At 43.8% G+C, this 23,117-nt stretch overlaps 2 protein-coding genes across 3 annotated transcripts in view; both read left to right on the top strand.

Moving 5' to 3' along the window:
* Positions 1 to 1,880: 1,880 nt before the first annotated feature.
* On the top strand, positions 1,881 to 18,479 carry LOC102848009 (septin-14-like). Its single transcript, XM_006889644.1, has 9 exons — positions 1,881 to 1,928; positions 7,829 to 7,949; positions 9,048 to 9,243; positions 9,993 to 10,173; positions 13,254 to 13,415; positions 14,293 to 14,389; positions 15,000 to 15,168; positions 17,081 to 17,213; positions 18,312 to 18,479. The coding sequence occupies exons 1-9, from the start codon at positions 1,881 to 1,883 to the stop codon at positions 18,477 to 18,479; spliced, it is 1,275 nt and encodes a 424-aa protein (XP_006889706.1).
* Positions 18,480 to 20,496: 2,017 nt separating this feature from the next.
* Positions 20,497 to 23,117, top strand: part of ATP5J2 (ATP synthase, H+ transporting, mitochondrial Fo complex, subunit F2) — a 5,240-nt gene continuing 2,619 nt past the window's right edge. For both annotated transcript variants that reach the window (XM_006889640.1, XM_006889639.1), the window contains exon 1: positions 20,497 to 20,509. In XM_006889640.1, the coding sequence (XP_006889702.1) occupies positions 20,497 to 20,509 (13 nt within the window). The remainder of the gene's footprint in view (positions 20,510 to 23,117) is intronic.

The following is a 23,117-nucleotide window of genomic DNA, read 5'->3' as shown; positions in this document are numbered from 1 at the left end:
CCCCCGTGACGGGCCACAATTCCCACGGGATCGGCCACCACTCCCACGGTCCCCGTGACTGGCCGTGATTCCCACGATCTCCCCAGGGCCGGCTTCCACTCCGGACACAGAGGGCTGTGGTCTGCGGCCAGTCTCCACCCCAGCTCTCACAGTTATCCATCCCTCTGCAGTCTGTCTTAATTTACAGTGACCCTGTTACATACGACCAGAGGAATCACTGTCCCGTCCTGTGCCATTCACAAAACTATGGCGGCACTTGAGTCCATTGCTGCTGTCACTGTGTCAATCTGAATCATTTAGAGAGTCTCTCTTTTTCCATGATTCCCTCCTTTCCAAGCACTCTCCAGAGACTGGTCTTTCCTAATAAAGTGCCAAAGTCTGTGGAAAGTCTCACCACCTTTGCATCTAAGGATTATTCTAGTTGCAATTCTTCCAAGATGGATTTGATTGTTCTTCTGCCAGTTCATGGTATATTCAATATTCTTTGCCAACACCACAATTCTAAGGCATCAGTTCTTCTCTGACCTTCCCTATTCATTGTCTAGCTTACTTGTAATCAGGCACACTTTAGCCCTTACAGGGATTTGCTTTTTAACGTTTCAAAGTTTTGTTTTTCGTTTTGAAAGTTTTTTGTAGCCGATTTGCCCACTCCAATGGGTAGTTTGATGGCAGAAAATGACAACAATCTGTGCTCCAGTAGACTAATTCCTGGGATAGAGCCCTGTGAAGACCTTCCACTCTTTGCTCTTTGTTTCTGTAACTTTTCTCATTTCTATCTCCAGTATGTTTCATCTTCTCAATATCTCTTTGTTACACTCAAAAGTAGTATCTATGACCTTCTCAGGCTTATAAATCAGCACAATGTGTTCTCCAGTACCTCTCCTCCCCATTCCTCACTGTTGCAAACCAGTGAACATTTGGTCTCCAACTAGAGACAGAGAAGGAACACCAGCATAGGAGTCAGAGCAGTCAGCATCTGCCGCAAAGCTGAAAACCTGGGCAAGTAAGTTACTTCATCATTCTGAATCTGAATTTTCCGTCTGGCTGAGGGTGATAATATGATGAAAAGAGGTGATGTACATAGTGCCAGGTGGATCTCAGCTACTTCCTAGTGCTACCAGCAAAATGCTAGGTGCTGAGAATTATCATTCTTTTCATTCCAAGTCCAAGGGTCATGTTCAGATTTTAAAGTTCTGCTTCCCTAATTCTCTCCCTATGTCCCTGGTATACCAATGATTGTGAATGTCTTCTGGACTCTCTCAAGGAGTTATGGTGTTGTGGTTAAAGCCTTCGCTACTAGTTAAAAGCTGGGCAATTTGAACCCTCTCAGCCTCTCTGCAGTAGGAGGATGACATAGTTTGCTTCTGTAAAAATTTACAGGCCTGGATACCCTAGGAGGCAGTTCTAGTCTGCCCTACAGGGTTTCCAGGAGCAGGGAGTTGAATAAATGGAAGTGGACTTCTGGGTTCTTTCAACACTATTTAAAGCAAAATTCTCTATTTCACCTTACATCCAGAGAGCCTTTTAAAGACAAAAGCTCTTTATCCTCTTCAATTCTAAAAGGAGTCTACTTTTATGAAAATACTTTTTGTGTGTTTATGTTTAAATGTTTTCCTACATGTCTTAAGTTGAATATTACTATTTATTATATAGGAACCTTGTTAGCAAGAAAGCCACAATTTTCAGCATAGAACCTTGTTAGCAAGAAAGCCACAATTTTCAGCATATTTGATAGTAACCAAAGCTAAAACTTGGTATGTCTATGTTAGAATCCTATTATTATCTAGATTACATTTTAGGAATAGTCTTTTTTATTATAATGGCTAGAGTAATTTTAAACAGATTTTATTTCCATATTTTTCCAGCTCTTTTGGTCTGACATGGCAGAAAGCCCCATGAACAAGCCTGTACCCAATGATGAAGATACAGTGAGTGTATTTCCATATAAAACTCTACTTTCACTTTTCAGGACAACCATATGTTTTCAAAAGGCCTACTCCATAAACTGGAGCAGACTCATGAAAAGGCTTATGTTGGAATTTTTATGTTGATTTAAATCAATTTGTATTTATATTGGTTAAGTTAAATAGTAGCAATGAATTAAGTCGTGTTAAGTACTATTGACTGTTTCCTGTGCTTGCTGACTTTGTTTAGGAGCACAAAAGGTTACTTAACAATGGAAACAAATTGAAATTCCAGAACCTTCCACAAACAGTTAAATGAAATTACTTTAGGATGTGACTGGGTGGCTGCTTCTTGGTTCTTTTACTGAGTTAACCAACACTTCTAAGTTCTATTTTGGGGTGTGTTTTCTAGAGGGGCCAGCCCTTGGTAAAGGTGAAAGGTTAGAGGAAGACCTTCAACAAGATGAAACAACCCAGTGACTGTGCCAGTGGGTTCAATGGTGAGAATGGTGAGGGATGTGGCAGGGTTCAGATTTCTTCTACTCCCAGTCAATGCACCTCAGGTATAACCACCTACCTGTTGCTATGATGTTGAATAGTTTTCTCTGGAGCTTCTAGATTAAGAAAAACAAGTTCTTCTTTCAGTCTTCCTTTATTCCCTCTCTTCTTTCCTCTCCTTTTCTTTGTTCTTCTCTCATTCCTCCTTCCTACCTTCCTGATGGTTTAAGGAACAATAAGTCAGTATCAATTGCTGTATCCCCTGTGGTACTGCATGTACCAGTGTGCCTCTGAGCTGAGCAAGTATCACAGGAAATTCAGGCAGCCACAGCCTTTTGTCTCTATACATGGATCTCTATGTTGTTGTTGTTCACTGCCAGCACGACTCATAGTGACCCTATGAACAAAAGGCCTGAAGCCTTTCTAGAACTATCGTCAATTCTCAAAGTTCATAGTTTCCAGGGGCATGTTGTTTAGGAAGTGGATGCCACTCCTGCTCCCAATGAATCACCGTCGTGGCTTTTTTTCACCTCCAAACCTGCGTTACAGTATTAAATTATTACTTAAAACCAACTTAGTTTCTTACCTCTTTTTTCTCTTTATGCTTTTATTAAGGAACCCTGGTTGTTTATACCAAATAAATGGTGCATTATGCCAAAGGATCATCTACTGGAACCCGCTAGCCACTCCCCCAGAGAAAGATCAGCCAGTCTCTTCCCATCAGGGTTTAAAGCCTGTGTAACCCAGTGGAGGGAAGGTTTCCAGGAGTCAGAGTTGATTCCTAGGCGATGAGTAGGGTGGATGCATTCATTTAACTGTGTCAGTGAGCCACAGCCCACAAGGACGTGCTTACTTTGAGAGCTGTAAGTGGAACAGGATACCTTTCAAGTCTGTTAGATTTCACCTAGTTTTCTTATCCATTATAATGACTTATTGTCGTGTTATTTCCCCCATCATGTATCATCTCCTTTTTCAGGCTTCTCTTTGTACCTTCTAAAAGTGGGCACTTCCCATGTCTTGCTCTTGTCATGCACTTTTTGTTTTACTTTATCTGCTATGAAGCCTTGACTGTACTCCCAGGTAATTGTTTTTGAGAGTATTTCTAAACTGGCTTTTCAAAAATTGGCTTCAAAACTCAAAGTTATCTTTCACTTACACATGTCATTGTTGTTGTTACGTGCTGTCGAGTCATCTGCAACTCATAGCGACCATATGTACAACAGCCCTAAACCCTGCTCTATCCTGTGCCAATCCTATTGTCTCTGACACACCTACCCCCATGACGCTAGTAATTTCATCTCATCTGGGGACTTCCTCTCCTGTGCTGTCCCTCCACCCTCTCCAGCATGACGTCCCTCTCCAAGGACTGGTCCCTGCTTGCAAGATGTCCAAAGTATGTTAGATGAAGCTTCAGAATCTTTGCCTCCAAGGAGCAGCCTGGTTTAACCCTCTCCGGGATGAACCGGTTCAAGGCCTGCATCTTTCAATATAGATTGAAGTGCAATGTTAAGAAAACAAAGATTCTCACTACTGGGTCAATTGCCAGCATCGTGATAGATAGTGAAGAGATTGAGATTAAACAGTATTTTAATTTGCTTGGCTCCATAATTAACAACACTCTTGGCACCAACAGCCAGGAAATTTAAAGACGTACTGGGTTGGAAAAGTCTACCATTAGAGATTTCTCCAAAAGTACTGAAGAGCACATACATATAAATACTAAATTTATTTTTTTAGTGCATAGCAATTATGCTGTATTTAAAATTCAGGTTTTGATGAAAGCAGGCAGAGGTTCCATTGGCTGTCCACTAAATTTATTTTTTGATCATCTTTTTATAAATCATAGTATTTGATTAGGCATCAAGTTCTTTTGACTTTTTAAAAACACCTCTCCTTTCTTCCCATTCTTATTGTAGTTTTATTAACCAGTTGCCATTGATTCAACTCTGACTCAAGGTGACACACGAGTGTCAGGGTAGAGATCTGCTCCACAGGATTTTCAAGGACTATTTTCCTCATACATAGGCATTATTTAATCCTCTAAGGCACATGTTCAAGGCTACCAGCTGCTTTGTGGGAGAAGGATGGGCAATCTCCTCTCCCATAATTTGCTGCCACTGTAAACCTGCTGAAGGGTCAGCTATGGGTCAGTTCCTATTCTATGGTACAACACACACCACACATAGGCATTAGATACCATTTCAGAAAAAGAACTACTTTGAAATTGGTTCATCCGAACGTATTTATTCTGCAACAATGTTGTCACTATGTATATCCTCTCTTGTTCTGGGAGATTTGCTGTGTGGGTGAGAACCAGGTCCTGACAGGGTCAAGGTTTCTGACAGGACAGTGCTCTGTGGCTGTTCCACTGGTACTAAAAGCAGTTTGATCTGGCACCTCCCAGAGCTCCAGTCTTAAAAATGAGAAAAGTCTGATCAAAGAGATTCTAAGTCAAAGAGATTGAGGGTCTAAGCCAGCCTAGGGAGGACAGAATCTTTCCGGTGGAACAGAAGGGCAAAAGCTCCTTTGATCTTGATTTCACTATGAAAAGCAGGGCCTCAACATCCTTCTGACCTTTGAGGTTTTAAGCAGGATGTATCAGAAAAGTTACCAAAAGGATAAATGGCTTGTGGCAAAAAAGTAAAAAAAAAGAAAGAAAGAATGAGTGTCCACATGTATTATTGTTACAGTAAAATAATTTCAGATTATTTGGATTAGAATGTTCCTTTCAGAAGTAGGGAGGAATCTTTAAAAATTACCAGATATGTTAAACTTTGTGTTTGGGGTTTTTTTTAAAGCATCACTGTTTGGGGAGCTCTGGTGGCCTAGTGGCAAGATGCTGTGCTGCAATCCCAAAAGCATGTGCTTCGAGGCCACCAGCTGCTCTCCTGGAGGATGGGCAATCCCCTCCCCTGAGAATAACTGCCTCTGAAAACCTGCTGAAGGGTCAGCTCTGGTTCAGTTCTGACTCTATAGTACACAACAACAACAACAATATGAAGAGTAATATACATAAATGATGCACAATGTATAGGAAGCCTATATGCAAAAGAGTATAAGATAAAAATAAAGTGGAATTTTTTTTAAAAAAAGCACAATGTTAGGGAATTGCATATCTTTTGGTTTCTTATTTCTCACTTGGTTGTATTTTTCAGTTTTTTGTTGTTGTTGTTGTGAGCTGTCGAGTCAGAATGGACCTATAGCTGACCCTGCAGTGGGTTTTCAGAGACAGTAAATCACACAGGAGAATATTGGTCATCCTTCTCCCACAAAGCAGTTGGCAGACTCAAACCACATGCCTTTTGGATTGAAGCACAACGTCTTACCACTAGGCCATCAGGGCATCTTGTGTTCAGTTCCGTATTGCTAGACATCCACCACTACCCTCTGACCGTTTGCCATGCTACGGTGGCTGGCATGCTGCTATGATTCTGGAAGCTACGCCACTGGTGTTTCAAATGCAGCTTGGGAGTAAATGAGAACAGAGAGCCCAGTGACAGTTCAGAGAACACATGGCATTATGAAGTGTTGAGCAGCATGCCTGAAGTCCCTGGTCCCAGCGAGATGGTTTGGAGTTCAAATTTCTCCCCCATGAGATGTATTTAGTAAACAATTGTAACCCTTAAAAACAATTTAAACCCTTAAAAGGCCATAAGGGCTATGGTTCAGGTCAAAGAAAGGACCTTCTTAGGTCTGAGGATATAACTAAAATTAGTCCTAATATGACTCCACTGAAAAGTTGTCACTTCAAACCCACCCAGTGACTCTGAGGAAGGAAGTCTTGCTGATTTGCTCTTGTAAAGACTGCAAGCTGTGGGGTCACTATGAGTTCAAATCTACTTGATGGCACCTAAAAAATGACTTATCTATACTATTTACTATTAACTGATTTCTAGCTTCTAGGGCACTGTTATTAGCAACAGATGCCTTCAAACAGTTGTCTTAACAGACGTTTTCAAAGGGTCAATAAGAGATTGGAAGTTAAAATATTTTTAACTCATACACCTGAAATTTACTTTGGTTTCTTCATATCCATTAGTATATGTTGTGTTTCTTTAATATTTATCTTTTTTCCTCTATGGAAAAAAATCTTTGTTTCAAAGTAATACATTTTATTTTACTTGGAACTATGACCACCCAATGCCCTGAAGCAGCAGTCAATAGATAATGTATTGCATCAAGAAAATCTGTAGCAAATGACCTCTTTTAAAGTATTTAAAAACCAAAACAACAGAAAGATGTCACTTTGTGGACTAAGGTGCACCTGACCCAAGCAATGGCATAATTTTTTCAGTCCCATTATATGCATGTGAAAAGTGAGTAATACATAAGGGCGACCACATAAGAATGTACTTTGAATAATGGTGTTGGTTAAGTGCTGAAGACAGAATGAACTGACAGAAGAATGAACAAACCTGTCTCAGAAGAAGTATAGCAAGACCCTTCCTTCCAAGGAAGGATGGTGAGACTTCCTCTCACATGCTTTGGACATGCCACTGGTCATGTCGCAGGAGAAGGACATCATGCTTAGTAGAAGTAGAGGGTCAGCGTTAAAGAGAGACCTGCAACCATGATGCCTGCAATTCTGGGCTCATCACAGCAGTGACTGTGAGGACGGTGCCAGCCGGGAGAGTTTGTAAAACTGCACACAGAAAAGTCAGTATTCAGAGCTCACTGTGTCAGCACTGACTCAACGGTTCCACATCACCACCACCACACTGGAACTCTCTTGTGTTACTTCCTCTGTTCCCTATTTATTTTTAAATAGAAAAACAATCTCTGGGTGTGGGGAGAAATAGGTTAGCTTTGTAATAGTGGGGAGCTCTGATGGTGTTATTCAGAGGAAGGTTAGGTGCTAACCCACAGGCCATGCCTCTCTGGTGGTTCAAATCCACCAAGAGCTCTGAGGGAGCGAGATGGGCAATCTCCTCGTGTGTGATTTCTACAGCCCGAGAAACCCACTGGAGAGTCACAAGTCAAAGAGAGTTATAGGTAATACAGATACATAATATGCATAATCATGATACAAAATAGTGATTGTGAAAACTATGTATTTGATTGTATTTACTTTATATAAAGAGAATAAGAAATGGGGGGTGGGGTTCTGAACACCAAACTACTCAATCTATTTGCATTGTCTGTAGTATGATTAAAAAATCTGTTTATTCTGATAAATTATAACGATGGTCTTTTCAAATATCTTCATTTCCTCTTCTATTTTTTTTAAATTTTATTATTTTTGTGTGTGTACCGTCAAATCAGATCTGACTGGTACAAAAGGAGATTGTCCCTCCTTCTCCAGAAGAGCCTCTGGTGGATTCAAACCATGTACCTCTGGGATTACAGTGCAGCTTCTTGCCACTAGGCCACCAGAGCTCCCCAATTTCCTCTTCTATTTAAAATCCTTTCATTACTCTCTCTTTAAGGACAAAGAAGAAAATATCCGTTGCTTAACTCTGCTTGACCATTTTGGCTTTGAGTGTTTACCCCACCAGCTGGTGACCAAATATATGAAAGAAGGATTCTCCTTTAACATTCTCTGTGTGGGTAAGTCCTCTGGGTGCAGTGGGTTAACATCGACTTTCTTTAAGCTTTTCAGTGCTCTTCAAAATTTATGTATGTACATCCTCACACAGGACAGAAGGGAGTTTAGGGCTGTTGTACATAGGGTCGCTATGAGTCGCAAGCGACTTGACGGCAGATAACAACAACAACAACAATCCTCACGCATGTGAAGCTCTGGAGGCCTAGCAGTTAAAGCGTTCTGCTGTCATCCCATAGGCTGATGGTTCAAATCTACCAGTTACCCTGAGGAAGAATGGACAATCTCCCCTGAAAATACATTGCAGGCTCAGCGATAGGTTGGTTCTGACTTGATGACAATGAGTCTCATTTACTTATATGTTTAGTAGCCTGTTGTTGTTTGTTGTTGTTGTGTTCCATCAAGTCGGAATCAACCCGTAGCTGGTCCTCCAGCGGGTTTTCAGAGGCAGTTCATCACATGGGTGGAGACTGCCCACCTTTCTCCCATGGAAATTCAAACCGTGTGCCTTCAAGATTTTTTTCTTACTACTTGGCTATCCTTTTTAGTAGCCTAGTGGCTAGGAACTGCTCTGCCAACCCAAAAGAACTTGCTTTGGATCCACTAGCTGCACCTCTGGAGAAAAATGGGCAATCTCCTCTAGTGTGATTTACAATTTTTAAAAACTCACTAGAAACCCACTAGCTGTGAGCTATGAATTGGTTCCAACTTGATGGCATATAATAACTACATGGTATAGGATAGGGCAGGGTTTACATTCATTGTTCATAGAGTCCCTATTAGTTATAGTCAACTCCATGGCACCTAACTACAATGCTGGAAGGATTTGAGACCCTTTACTCCCTTCTAGAGAAGCTCTGGTGGCCTCGCTGCACTGCAATCCCAAAGGCACATGGTTCAAATCCACCAGCTGCTCTACAGGAGAAGGATGGGCAATTTCCTCCCGTTTGATTAAACTGTCTCTGAAAACCTGCTGGAGGATCAGCTGTGGGTCGGTTCTGACTCAATGGTACACAAATAAAACAACAACTTACACCAGTCTAGTGGTTATTTCTTCTCAGCCAACTTATATCTGAGTGATGATATACTTGTGTTTATTACAGGGGAAACTGGGATTGGAAAATCAACCTTGATTGACACATTGTTTAATACAAATTCTAAAGAACACAAATCCTCACACTTTCACTCAACTGTTGGACTTAAAATCCAGGCACATGAACTCCAGGAAGCTAATGTTCACTTGAAACTAACTGTTGTGAAAACAGTGGGATATGGCGACCAGATAAACAAAGAAGGCAGGTTGGTATGCTCTTATTTTAATTAGACGAGATTTTCTTATTTCAAAGATTTTTGCCTTCGTTATTCACGGACTAAATTATATTGTTTCCTAGTTTTAATTTTTCCCTACATAATATTATTTTCTTATGAAATTGACTCTTTTAAGAGTACCCAGTTATCTAACATCAATGTTGACTTGACAATTCATAGCAAAACTGTAAAGACTTCTGGTGGCACAGTGGTTACATGCTGGGCTACTGACCAAAAGTTTGGTAGTTTGAACCTACCCTCCACTCTGGAGGAGAATGATGAGGCAGCTTGCTCCTGTGAAAACTGACAGCTGTGAAAACCCTGAGGGGTGTTTCTAGAGACTCAATATGAGCCTAGGTTGTGGTTGGAGGATGTTTGTTAATGTACTTTATTTTTTTTTAGTTTTATTATTTTGTGTGCATGTACCGTCAAATCAGATCTGACTGGTACAGGAGGAGATTGTTCCTCCTTCTCCAGCAAAGCATCTGGTGGATTTGAACCGTGTACCTCTGGGATTGCAGTACGCCTTCTTGCCACTAGGCCACCAGAGCTCGCCTGTTAATGTACTTTCTATTTATGCTTGACTTTATGCCTGTCTTTTTCCTCTGCAATGATGAAGGCTTCCATTGCCCCTGAATTATATTTAAACTATCTATGAAAAAGAGAAATAAATTGTGGAATTGAGATCCCATTTGAATCCTTATTCCTTTCTGGAATGTTTGCATACTTATCTCTTCCAGCTACCGACCCATAGTTGACTACCTGGATGCTCAGTTTGAGGCCTATCTCCAGGAAGAACTGAAGATCAAGCGTTCTAAGTACCACGATTCTCGCATCCATGTGTGCCTCTACTTCATCTCGCCCACGGGACATTCTCTGAAGTCACTGGATCTAATAACCATGAAGAAGATTGACCATAAGGTATGTCCAGTGAGTCCATTAGCCTTTCAAGATTTAGGGTTTCTCTTAGACTGATAACAAGACTTGAAGATCTTTCACACATGTATCTGTTCTTCTTTAATGTATGTATATAGATAATGAATTGAATTTCCCTCCCTCCCTGTTCATTATTTAAGGCATTGGGTAGATGTCATCTTGAGCTTATTAGGGAAACTTAATTTAAAACTATTTGGGGGGTGGTTTGGGGAGGTGGGGAGATCTGGTGTGAGGGGCAATGTATAAAAGCTTTGTACATAAACCAGTATTAAAAAAAAAGATTTGCAAGAAAAACAGAAAAAACAAACCCAACTCTTTATTTGCTGTTAAAGCATGAGGATTCTAAATGTCATAAAACAAAATGTGCACAGACTGTTGAATGGAAAAGCCAATCTGTTCTGTACATTTTCACTCAAAACACAATAAAAATTAATGCAAAACAAAATAAAAAAATCAGACTGTATTTGGTTACAGTTTAGAATGTATTAAGATACAAGGTTCGAATCCACCAGATGCTCTGCTGGAGAAGGAGGGACAGTCTCCTCTTGTACCACTCAGATCCAATTTGACAGTACATATGCAAAAAATAATAATTTTTTTAAGAAAGAAAGAATTAAGATAAAATTGGAATTAATTTTTTTCTTATGATTAAATGGTAATTCAGACCATAGTTATTTGGCCCTGGGTTTTTGTTGGGTTGGTTTTGGGGTTTTTTTCACTGAATTCACTATATGGTTTTATGATATAAAAAGATCTGAGTAAGGTCTAGTATTCAATGAAATGTTGTTGTTGTTGTTGTTATGTGCCGTCGAGTTGCCTGCGACTCATAGCGACCCTATGTACAACAGCCCTAAACTCCGCTCTGTCCTGTGCCAATCGCACTGTCTCTGACACTCCCATCCCAATTATCCCAGTCACTGAATCAATCCACCTCATAGAGGGCCTTCCTCTCCTGCGCCGTCCCTCCACCCTCCCAAGCATGATGTCCCTCTCCAAGGACCGGTCTCTCCTCACTACATGTCCGAAGTAAGTTAAACGGAGCCTCAGAATCCTTGCCTCCAAGGAGCCACCCGGTTTAACCCTCTCCAGGACAAATCTATTTGTTTTCCTAACAGTCCATGGTATTCTCAGTACTCTTCTCCAGCACCACAGCTCAAAGGCATCAGTTCTCCTTCTATCCTCCTTGGTCATTGTCCAACTCTCTGATGCATAACAGGTGATTGCGAAGACCATGGCCTGTATCAGACGCACCTTAGTCTCCAGAGAGACACCACTGCTCTTCAGCACTTTGGAGAGGTCCCTAACAGCAGACTTTCCCATGGCAATGCACCTTTTAATTTCCTGGCTGCTGGTGCCAAGACTGTTGACTATGGAGCCAAGCAAACTAAAGCTATGTACAATCTCAATCTCTTCACCATCCATCCTGATGCTGCCGATTGGTCCAGTGGTGAGAATCTTTGTCTTCTTGACACTGAGCCTCAATCCAGATTGCAGGCTGCAGTCCTTGACACTCTGCAGCAGGCGCTTCAGGTCCTCCTCAGTTTCAGCAAGCAGGGTTGTGTCATCCACATAACGCAGATTGTTGATAAATCGTCCACCAATCCTGACCCCACATTTCTCCTCATAGAGCCCAGCCTCCCGGATAATCTGTTCTGCATATAGGTTGAAGAGGTATGGAGATAGGATGCATCCCTGGCGTACACCCTTCCCAATTTTGAACCATGCAGTGTTCCCTTGCTCTGTTCTGACGACTGCCTCCTGGTCCAAGTATAAGTTTCACATTAGAACGATCAAGTGTTCTGGGATTCCCATTCTTCTCAGAGTCAGCCACAGTTTGTTATGATCTACACAGTCAAATGCCTTTGCACAGTCAATGAAGCACAGATAGACATTTCTCTGGTATTCCCTGCTTTCAGCCAAGATTCATCTAACATCAGCTACACAACTGGAACAGTACATCAACAGAGAACTACCAGAAGTCCAGGCTGGTTTCAGAAGGGGTCGTGGTACTAGAGATTGTACTAGAGATGTACTAGATTCAATGAAATATCTTATAAAATGTATTTTCATGTTAATTAGAAATGATTTCTGAATTTCTTAATGAAGAATTAAATATGCATACATACATGCTATGTACTGCTATACTTCAAGATACTGTAGGCTGGTTCTAGACCTACACAATAAAACAATATCACAATAAAGCAGGGCACACAATCCTGTGTGTTGCCTGGTGCATAGAAAGTGAAGTTGGGTCCTGTAATGAGAATTCAGAATTCAAATGTTTCCGGGCAGTTACTGCTTCCTGTGTAGAATCAGGCATGGGAATTATGGTTCCTTCTGGCTTAACACTGAGGTGAATGTAAACATGGGATGCTTAATCCCCAGGCCCACTCTCACTGTCCATTTGGGCTTTCAGCTCACTGTAATAGAGTGGAACTACCCTCAGGGTTTCCAACAGGAAAGTAGACTGCCTGCCACGGGGCCTTGCCAGGGCTCCTGAAATAAATGACAAAAACAAAACAAACAAAAGGTGCCATCCAGTGTGCTCCAGCTCACAGACACCTTCCATGGATTTCCAAGGCTGAAAAATTTTCCAGAAGACCGTCACATCTGTCTCCTGAGGACCAGCTGGCAGATTTGAACCACTGACCTTTGCATTGTTGTTGTTGTTTAATGCCGTCGAGTCGTAGACGACTCATAGCGACCCTGTGAACGAACAGCCTAAGCACTGTTCGTACATAGAATTTCCGGAGGCAAGCCATTTCAGAAGTGGATGCCGCTTTGCATTAGCAGTCCAATTATTTAAATGAATGGCAGAAGGCAGTTCGAGTCTGCTAGCAGCTCTGACAGAGAAAGATGGGCAATCTCCTCGGATGTGATTCACAGCCTTAGAAAACCCGACTGCGAGGGACAGCCGTGAGTCAATGCCATCTCAATGGCACGTAACAAGTAACTATGGTCTGAGCTTAGTGACCTCAGCTCGTCAGAGATTGTTACGTTTTCACTGCAGAAACAACTGGATCAGCATCAAGGATGAGGTTTTCATCTGTCTTCCTTCTCCACAGGTGAATATCGTGCCACTGATCGCCAAAGCTGACACAATTTCAAAAACAGATTTACCGATGTTTAAGAGTAAGATAATGAGCGAACTGGCGAAGCAGGGCATCCAGATCTATCAGTTCCCGGTAGATGATGACGTCACTGCTCAGACCAACTCCTTGATGAAGGTAAGCGTCTGTGCGTCCTGCAAAGGAGCTCTGGTGGCACTGTGGAGTAAGCACTGGGATGCTAAGAGAAAGGCTGGCTGTTTGGGGCCACTGTGAATAATGGTGCCATGAACATTCCTATACAGTATTTTTGTTTTGTGTTGTGTTTCACACACACACACACACACATACAGACTAAAAAGCATTCCTCTTTCAATTTATCATGGCAGGAGGCTTGAATTAGAATCTGTTCAATACATAGTTTTCTGTATGTGTTCTGTGGGTGAGGTTTACAGAGATCAGCCAGCAAGCAGTCACCACCAAGTGTTCAAATCTGAGACAAGGGAGGGATCTTGTCTGTGTAAATCATGACAGCTGAGGAGCAGCCAGCATGCTCCTTGGAGGCAATGATGGTGAGACTTCATCTTGTTTACCCGGGTATGTTATCAGGAAGGACCAGTCCCTGGAGAAGGACATCATACTTGGTAAAGTAGAGGTCAGCGAAAGGCTGGGAGAGCCTCAAGGGGATGGACTGACAGGGCGCCTGCAGCAAGGGGTTCATGCCTGCAGCAAGGGGCTCATGCCTGCAGCAAGGGGCTCGTGCCTGCAGCAAGGGGCTCGTGCCTGCAGCAAGGGCCTCAGTGCCTGCAGCAAGGGGCTCGTGCCTGCAGCAAGGGGCTCGTGCCTGCAGCAAGGGGCTCGTGCCTGCAGCTGTGCATATGAGGCTGGGCTGGCTAAGCAACGGGCCTGTTCTGCTCTGTTGGATGTGAGGCCACTTTGAGTGAGAATGGCCTGACAGCATGTGATGACAACACAATGACAGTCCCTTTACGGTATTACCGATGTCTGAGTGAGCCCCAGTGGCGTGGGGGAGACTGATGCTGTGGCTGTTCTCCAGGCACAACTGCCTTTCGCTGTGGTGGGGAGCGTGGAGGAGGTGAAAGTCGGCAGAAGGACAGTCAGAGGCCGCCAATACCCCTGGGGGGTTTTACAAGGTAAATATGAAGACTCAGGGCAGGCTGCAAGTGGCAGCCCATTTCCTGGGCCCTTAAGGAGACCTGCTAGAGTAGTGTATTACTTATTGGGCTGTTAATCCAAACATCAGAGGTTGGAGTCCACTTGCTGCTCTGTGGGAGCCGTCTCTTCCCATAAGGAAACCTGATGGAGGCTCCTTAGGAATCAGAGTCCATTTGACAGTTGTGGTTTTGGTTTTAAATGGATCTCAGAAGCCTTGCTGATTCAGTGATTAGGCGCTCAGCTAACCAAAACATGAGTGGTTTGAACCCACCAGCCGCTCTGAGGGAGGAAGACGTGGAGGTCTGTGTCTGTAAGACTTCCAGCCTTGGCCACCCTGTGGGTGCTTCTGCTCTGTCCTGCAGAGCTGCTGAGTCAGAATCCACTAGACAGGAAAGTGGGTGTCCCAAGTTTAGTTGAATCTGCTTCTAACAACCATAGTTTCACAACTAAGAACAGTAGCTACTTACCCGACGGGGTCACTTCGCTGTTGGATGTTTAGAACATGTTTATCATGAAGGCGTTCATTCAAGAGTCTCGAGTGCAGGGGCTCATCCGAGGGTGTTTGCTCTGTTGATTTTTTCTGACTAGTGGACAACGAGAACCACTGCGACTTCGTGAGGCTCCGGGACATGCTCCTGTGCACGAACATGGAGGACCTCAAGGAACAGACGCACACCCTTCACTACGAACACTACCGGAGCGTCAGGCTGAAGCAGATGGGCTTCAGCGAGGTCGGTCCCAACAACCAGCCCATCAGGTGAGAGGACCTCAGTCCCACAGCTGAAGAGGAGGCGTCTGGGCAGGCCCACGGCACGCCTTACCTCCTGATCTCTCAGTATCCTCTTGCAAGCGGAGGAACTCTGGTGGCAAAGTGTGGGACAGGTTAGGCTGCTAACTGGAGGCCGAGGGTTCCGATCCGCCAGCTGCTTCATGGGAGAAAGTCAAGGAGTCTCCTCCTGTGAAGATCTGTTGTTGTCAGGTGCTGTGGACTCCTAGTGACCCTGTGAATGGCAGATCGAGTCCTGCCCGTCCTGAGCCATCCTCACCGCCTCTGCTATGCTTCAGTATATGTTACAGTCACTGTGGCAATTTTTCTTGTTGACGGTCTTCCTCTTTTTCTCTCACCCTCTACTTTTTTCTGGAATAATTTATTTTCCCCCCAAGGACATTTTCATCCTTGCCTCTAAGCCCAGGACCAGACAAAAAAGTATAAAACCCCAGCTGTTTAGAGCCTAGAACCAAGTTTACAGCCTGTTCAGGAAATGGCAAACAACCTAGATAAGTTTAAGAAACTCTCTGGGGTAGGAAACTCAAGGCAACGGTGACTCCTCAGAGTTTACGGGAAAACAAATCTCTCAAGTCCTTTTTCCAAAGAGCATTAAAGGCCTTATCATATGAAGGAACTAATTTCTTTTAAAAAAGCCATTACTTGGTTCAAATCCACCAGATGCTCTGCTGGAGAAGGAGGGGCAATCTCCTCCTGTACCAGTCAGATCTGATTTGACGGTACACGCACAAAATAAAAAAATAAAAAGAGGGGAAAAAAATAAAAAAAAAAAAAGCCATTACTGCTGAGTTAATTCTGATTCGTTCTGACCAGGTAGGATAGAATAGAAATGCCCTACAGGATTTCAGAGGCTGCAGACCTTCTCAGAAGCAGACTGCCGCATCTTTCTCTCGGGGAAATAGCCCACCTTTCAATCAGCAGCCAAGCACATACCGTTGTTTGGCTCCTTAACATCAGGACTCCTTAACATGGAGATCATTCATTCTGATTTATGCTGAAATGTGTATCTGAGGGGAAGACAAATTATTTTTGTATTTATATGAAACAGACTCAGGAAGTGTTTTAAAATTCTCCCACAGCAGAAAGATGTGGCAGTCCGCTTCTAGAAAGATTTACGGCCCCAGAAACCTTATGGGGCAGCTCGATCTTGTCCTACAGGGTCACTATAAGTTGGAATAATCTCAATAGAAATGGGAGGGTGTATATACTGTTGTGGCAAAACAGTTAAAGCACTAATATGAAGGTCTTAGGTTCAAATCCACTCAGCAGTAGAAAAAGAGCTGGTCATCAACTTCTATAAAGATTGTGCCCGAGAAAAATCCCATGGTGCACTATTACTTTGTCACATGGTGTCACAATGAATTGTTATCAGCCAAGCAGCACCTAACAACAACAAATGGACTGTGATTTTAAATATAAAGGCCTGTTTTTTTTACTCTTATGTATTTTGTAGCTATGCATAAGGGAATATTGGAAAATGTTTTTATTGTTGTTATTAGGTGCTGTCAAGTCAATTCTGATTCATAGCGGCCCTGCAGACATGGAATGAAACACGCCAGGTGCTAAGCTCTCCCCAGGATCACTGCTGTATTTGAGCCCATTTTCACATCTGTGCCAATCTGTCTTATTAAAGGTCTCCCTCTTTTTTCCACCGACTCTCTAACAAGCAGTACTTTTATATAGGACCTACTATAGTAGTGGTACGGTGGTTTAAAAAGTTGGCTGCTAACCAAAAGGTCAGTGGTTCAAATCCAGGTGAGGAAGATATGGCATCCTGCCGTCGGTAAAGATTTACACGACCCTGGAGAACCTGTGGGGAGTTCTGTGTGGGATTTTGGCTTACTAACGTTTTAGAGAGAGTACTAAAACACCATTTTTTAAGTTTTCAAGAGATCTATGAAGCCAAAAGACAGGAGTTCGCTGAGCAGTGTCTCAGAGAGGAAGAACAACTGAAGCATAAATTTATGCAGCGGGTAAAGGAGAAAGAAATCGCATTTAAAGAAACGGAAAGAGAGGTAAATCTGCCTGGTTTTGTATCATTTCTCCATGTTTTCAGATTTCTTACTAACTTATTGAGTGTGGATTCCACTAGGTTTATTAAGATACTGTGTGTGGGAATGTAAAGTGAGGAAATGTTTTTCATTAGGAAAAGATGACTTTTAAATCAACTGTTTTTAATATTGTGCTTTGTGCATGCGTATGGGCTTTCTTAGATTTCCTTTGCACATTTTTTTTGTTTGTTTTGCATGGAAAGGCATTTAAAAATAAAGTCACTTAAGAAACTCGACGGTTGAATTACATACGGATTTTATAGATGGTTGCTGCTCTATTTGAAAGTGCTTGATAACTGGAAAAAATGAAAAGTGTGGTCCTAGGATTATGTACGGCTCTCTGCCTTGTTCATGCAGTCAGTGACTGATTTATAAATGTGTTCCATTCCTAAGTCCATCTTTTCCCCCCCTCTCTTTCTTTAATTGTGGTTTGCATTAAAGTTTACGGAGCAAATCAATTTCCCATTCAGCCATCGTTCATACTCATTTTTTTATGACCTTAATTAAAATAGTCATACAGCCACTACACTCTTCCCACTTCCCCTCTGTGATTCTCATTTCCACTGCTCTTATTCTACTTTTCCCAGCCTCTGAGCTTTTCCCCTGGGCCTGTGCTGCCCTTTGGATATAGTACAGTTAGTTGACCAGAGGAGTGCATGACTCTCTAGTGTTGTTGTCTCCTGTTGGTCATCTATTCCTGGTCTGAAACCTGAGCCACAGGCCCGAGTTTTGTTCCATACTCTTGTCTTTGAGTTAACATACAAGTTTTAACAGTCAGGTATGGTTTGACCTCAACAACATGTGTCTTAGTATATAGCATACTTTTCTCTGTAGAAAAACCATTATAGAAACACTTTCAGATACACTGAAATACCTTTAACACAATAATAAGGTGGAGGGTTTTTTTATAATAAAGTTTTGATTAAAATTGCAAAGCAGTGCTCATTTGTGATTACAAACCATCAGATAGACCTCGAATCTTTATATCAATTGCTTTCAGGGGGGCTGCCTATCTGTAAATCAGACGCTCTTACCCAGGTACTGTTAATGTCTGTGTCCTAGCTACAGGAACAATTCGAGCTCCTGAAAAGAATCCAACAAGAGGAGACAATGAAGCTTGAAGAAGAGAGGAGAAAGCTGGACGAAGAAATAATTGAGTTTTACAAAATGAAAGCAGCCTCGGAATCCCTGCAGGCCCAGCTGAAAAGGGACAAGGAGCGGAGGAAGTAGCCCTCTCCACTCTTCCCTAACCCTCTCTTCTCTGGTCTGGTCCAGAGCCCACCACGCTGGATCCCAGCGTCCTGCGAGAGGAGACAGCCTTCACAGCATCTAACTGCATTTGGAAGCACTATACTTTTTGAAAATAGATTTGCTTATGCACCTTCCCCAACTGGAAGGATTGCCTGGAGGGCAGATACCTGGTACCTCCATCTCAGCAGGTCAGCTAATACAAACCTAACACTAGCACTCCATAATTATTTTGCAAATGAACACTAATAAAATACATGATGAAAAATAAAACCACCTTGTTGCTGTTGACTCTGATGCAGCGGCTAGTTGTTTCCAAGCCTTTTTTCTGATGTGTTGTTGCAGAGTGAGGGTGAAGTATATTAATAAGTGTTAATAATGAGACAGAACACCAAGAATGTAGGAGAAAACAGAGGTGAAGCAGGAGGCAAACTGACCTGAAGCGCTTTAGCTTCCCTGTGCCTTTACCGAAAATTGCCAGGGAGCAGATCACCAAGAGAATTCAATGAAAATGAAGCTAAGCTCTTTTCTACTGAAAACCTTATGCTTGACTCAGGAGGGAGGGTTAGCAAATAGAAGAATCCTATAAAGCTTAATTACTGCCTTAGTGCCTACCGCTGTAAACATTTAAGGATTGTCTTAGTGCTTCAGGGTGAATTCCAGCTTGTATCAGCCTCCCTCATATCCTGAAGTAGGATTTGGTCGCTATGAGTCCAAACTAGCTATGACTCCAAACACAGCAACAACCACCTGTGTTTACCCCAACTACTTGGCTGCCTGAGCATAGCCCAGGAGGTTTAAATTTGCCCACAGCATGATGACACCAAAGAAAGAGGTTGGCAGTTCCACGACTGTGGTATGTTGCTGTTAAGTGCTTTTGAGTCTATCAGACTCCTAGTGTCCTTATGAACAGATTGGAAGCTAGCTCTATCCTGTGCCATGTTGACTGTGATATTACATAAAGGACTTACTGAGTGACCCCAGAGTCAACTTGAGTCTCCATGACCCCAGAGGAAAGCAGTTGTAGTGAACAAAGGCAGCGCGGTGCTAGGGTTCTGGGGCTCCAAGGCCACTCCAGTCAAGTGTCCCATGAGTAACTTAGCAAGCACAAGTGAGCAGCAAGCAAGAACTCGGCCGTATAAAGCTTTGCAAAAGTCTGTTCTCCTTCCCCCTCTATTGCTTCCTACACATCTTTCTCCCACACTATATCCTCGGATTCTAGGAAAAACAGAGCAATCTGATTTCCATGCTCACAGTTCAGAGGCGCATGTTTGATGAATGACTTGTTTGCTTCCATCAAGCCAGTTCCACTCCACCCTCTAGAGTTGATAGGCAGAATTGATCTCCAAGGTAGTGCGTTTGGTTTTGTAAATTTCCAGAGTTCCTGGGAGCCTGGGTTCCCTATATCTTTCATCTAGCCGCCCCTCTTTTCTCTCACAACCAATAGAAATTTTTGTTGTTGGGTGCCTTGAGTGGAGTTCCCCTTTTAGTAACCCTATGAAGAACAGATCCCAGTCCTGTCCCATATTCTGTGCCACGCTCATCGTCCCTGATTAACAGTAGAGCCCATGGCCGCAGTCACTGTGTCAATCCACCTCCTTCTGCCATCCCTCCATCCTTCCCAGCATGATACACTTTTCCAAGGGACAGCCTCTCCTAGCAAAATTGAAACAGATGAGAAACGAAGCTTTCCGAGCATTCCCAGCAAAGAGGAAAAAGAGAGGCTACCTTTCCTTCTCCCCTTCCTGCCTCTCCTCCTGTCTCCAGGGAAGAGGAGGTCCGGCAGAGACTCACCCCGCTGAGACTCACCCTGCTCTCTCGCACGTCCCCCGGCTCCGCCCCGCGGCTGCCTCGCCCTTCAGCTCATGGCGCTCCGGCCCGTCCACGTGCTGGCGCTGACCTGCTTCCCGTGAGCCTCTGCTCCCGCCCGCGCAGGCGTGCCTCCGCCCTACCCAGCATTCCTCGCGCGCCCCGGCCTGCGGACACCCAGGACTCCAAGATGGCCTCCGTCGGTGAGTCCTGGCTGCTTAGTGGGACTGTTTTACCGCCGTGCAGGAGGCTGGAGCCGGGGTCCAGTGGGGTTTGGGGGTGCACGGGGAGGGGAGCAGAAGAGGGGCACTATAGAGCCGACTGTCCTTCGCTCAGGGCCTCCCCTTAGCTGGGATCCTTGCATTTCAGGCCCCAGAGGGAGAGTGAGGGCAGGCGGGGTCAGCGTCCCCGGCGTGGGGACGCCGTCTTTCAGGCCCGCTTTTCTCCATGTTGCAACAGCATTTCTCCGCTGCATGCTTTGCGCTAGAATCTACGCGCAACCGTTGCCCTTCTTCCCCAAAACAAAGGTCACAGTCCGCTCGCGGAGGCGCTAAACCCTGTGCGCTGTCGGCTTATTAAACAGAGAAGTGACCTTGGACAGGTGACAGCTCCGGAGGGATCGGCTCTAACTGAAGCGTAGTCTGGGCCCGGTTAGAACACTAAAATTTATTCCCAAAGCTTTATGTGCCAGCTTTTCGGTGGCATGGATGTGTTCCTCTCTTCGCACCTCGCAATGTGTGCATTCGTTTTCTTTAATGGGTATGAAAATCTTGGTTTAGTCATTGACCTTTTCAGGAAATTAGTGTGCGGAGCTGACTCTAAAGCTGAGGAAGAGGACCGCCCATCAGAGCACACACAGCCAAGTTTTGATGACCCCTTGTGTGTTTGCCATTAGCGTCTGTATTTTTAAGCTCAGGCTGGGGAAGAGGAAGGTTCAGAAAAGACCAGAAGCAGCCTTCCCGTCTGCACATTCACTGTCTCCTCTTCTGGATGTGAAAAGGATTGTTGAGGCTTGTGTAGTCACTGCATGCACGCGGTGCGTGTTGAGTGCCATCAAGTTGGTCCCAGGTGACACGTAGAAGTGCCCCGTGGTAATGCTAATATTTATGTAGACAGATCACCACGTTGCTTTTTCTTGGAGCTATAGCTGGGTTTGAACTGCTGACCTTTAGGTTAGCAGCTGAACATACTGTGTCAAAATTAGAAATCCACTGCTCTTGTGTCTGTTCTGACTCTTGGGGCTCCTTTGTTTGCAGTAACTCTTTACAGAAAAAAAGAGTCTGTTCTCAGTGGTTTAGAACTGCTGATCTTCTGGTTCCCAGCCCAGCGTGCACTACACAACCAGGGTTCCTTGAGCATATTATCTATTGACATTAAGTTGATTCTGACCCATAGTCCATCATCTCAGTGGACCCTCATGGCTGATTCTCCATTGGGTTTCCAAGGTTGTAAATTGCACAGGAGGAGATTGATCATCTTCTTTATTTTATTATTTTGTGTGTGTACTGTCAAATCGGATCTGACTGGTACAGGAGCATATTGTCCCTCCATCTCCAGCAGAGCATCTGATGGATTCGAACCATGGACCTCTGGGATTGCAGTGCAGCTTCTTGCCACTAGGCCACCAAAGCTCCTTGCTCATCTTCTTTTGAGGAGTGACTGGTTGATTCAAATTGCCAGAGAACTGCTACCTTGGAGTAAGCAGCATAGCTAGCTCTCTGGACCGCACCCCTGGGCTGGCCCCCTGAACATTAAGTCGTTGCTTCATATTGGCTCAAGCTGAATGGGAACATGACCTTCAAGCCAAGCATGCTATTTTATTTGTCAGCTTGTGCCTCCATGTGTGGCTTATGGCCTCTTGACAGTCCATTTGAATTATGCCTTGCTTTCTGGTCTTGGAGCTGACCTGAAAGCCTTTGTCCTGTTTAGGGGTCAGTTCTTCTTGGTGGACTCTTGAAAGTGACCTTAGAGAAACCTTAGCCTTTCCTTGGATCCCAGAATGAAGAGGAAACCTTGGAGCACTTAGTCTGGCTCTGCCTGTGGTCGCTCGTATTGAAGACCACCTTGGAGTATCTCCTGTCCCTGCTCCACCCCCTCCCTTGGCTCTGCTTGTGTCCCTCCTGGCCCACAGAGATTAGCACACTGTGGCCTCAACCCAGGACCTTTCCTGTTTTCTCCCCAAGATGCTCACTGGGTAGTCTGAGGCCTGTTGGGTCATGTGGACTTCCACTAAGTTATTTGATTCTTGGGATATTTTGTCTGTTTTTTCCTGCCTCTCCAGATTGTTGACTTGGGGGACAGTCCTGGTAATGTAGGGTATTATGTGTTATCCTGCTAGCCAAGAGGTTGATGATTTGAATCCAGCAAGTGCTCTGAAGGATAAAGATGGGAAATCTCTTCTCATAAAGATTTACAGCCTGGAAAACCTGGTGGAATTGACCTGAGGGCATTGGGTGGGTCTGACTGAGTTTTTGGTCTTGCTAGGTGGGGTGCTTGAAGTAGAAATTCCTTGGGTATCTTTTGTTTTTATTGCCCTTGCTCAAGCAAGGGGAGATTGCACCCATTCAGACCTTGGTGATCTTTCCTGAAGCTTTTTAGTCATAAGTGCATCCAGTCAGTGGGCAGCTCAGCACATCACACTGCCCCTCATGCATCTCCTACTCTGAGCCTGACCAAGTTACCCAGCCTCTCTGAGTCTACTTCCCTCTATAAAATGAAAGCATCTAGTGCTCGGTAGGATTTTTTTTTAATTTATTAATTTTAATGAACATTTACAGAGATTTGGGGTTTTCATTCATTCATTGTTGCACT

This window comes from Elephantulus edwardii, unplaced genomic scaffold, assembly GCF_000299155.1.
Source record: "Elephantulus edwardii isolate Elephantulus edwardi_28Jun2011 unplaced genomic scaffold, EleEdw1.0 scaffold00080, whole genome shotgun sequence".
NCBI lineage: Eukaryota > Metazoa > Chordata > Mammalia > Macroscelidea > Macroscelididae > Elephantulus > Elephantulus edwardii.
This window is presented reverse-complemented; position numbering and strand designations above follow the sequence as displayed.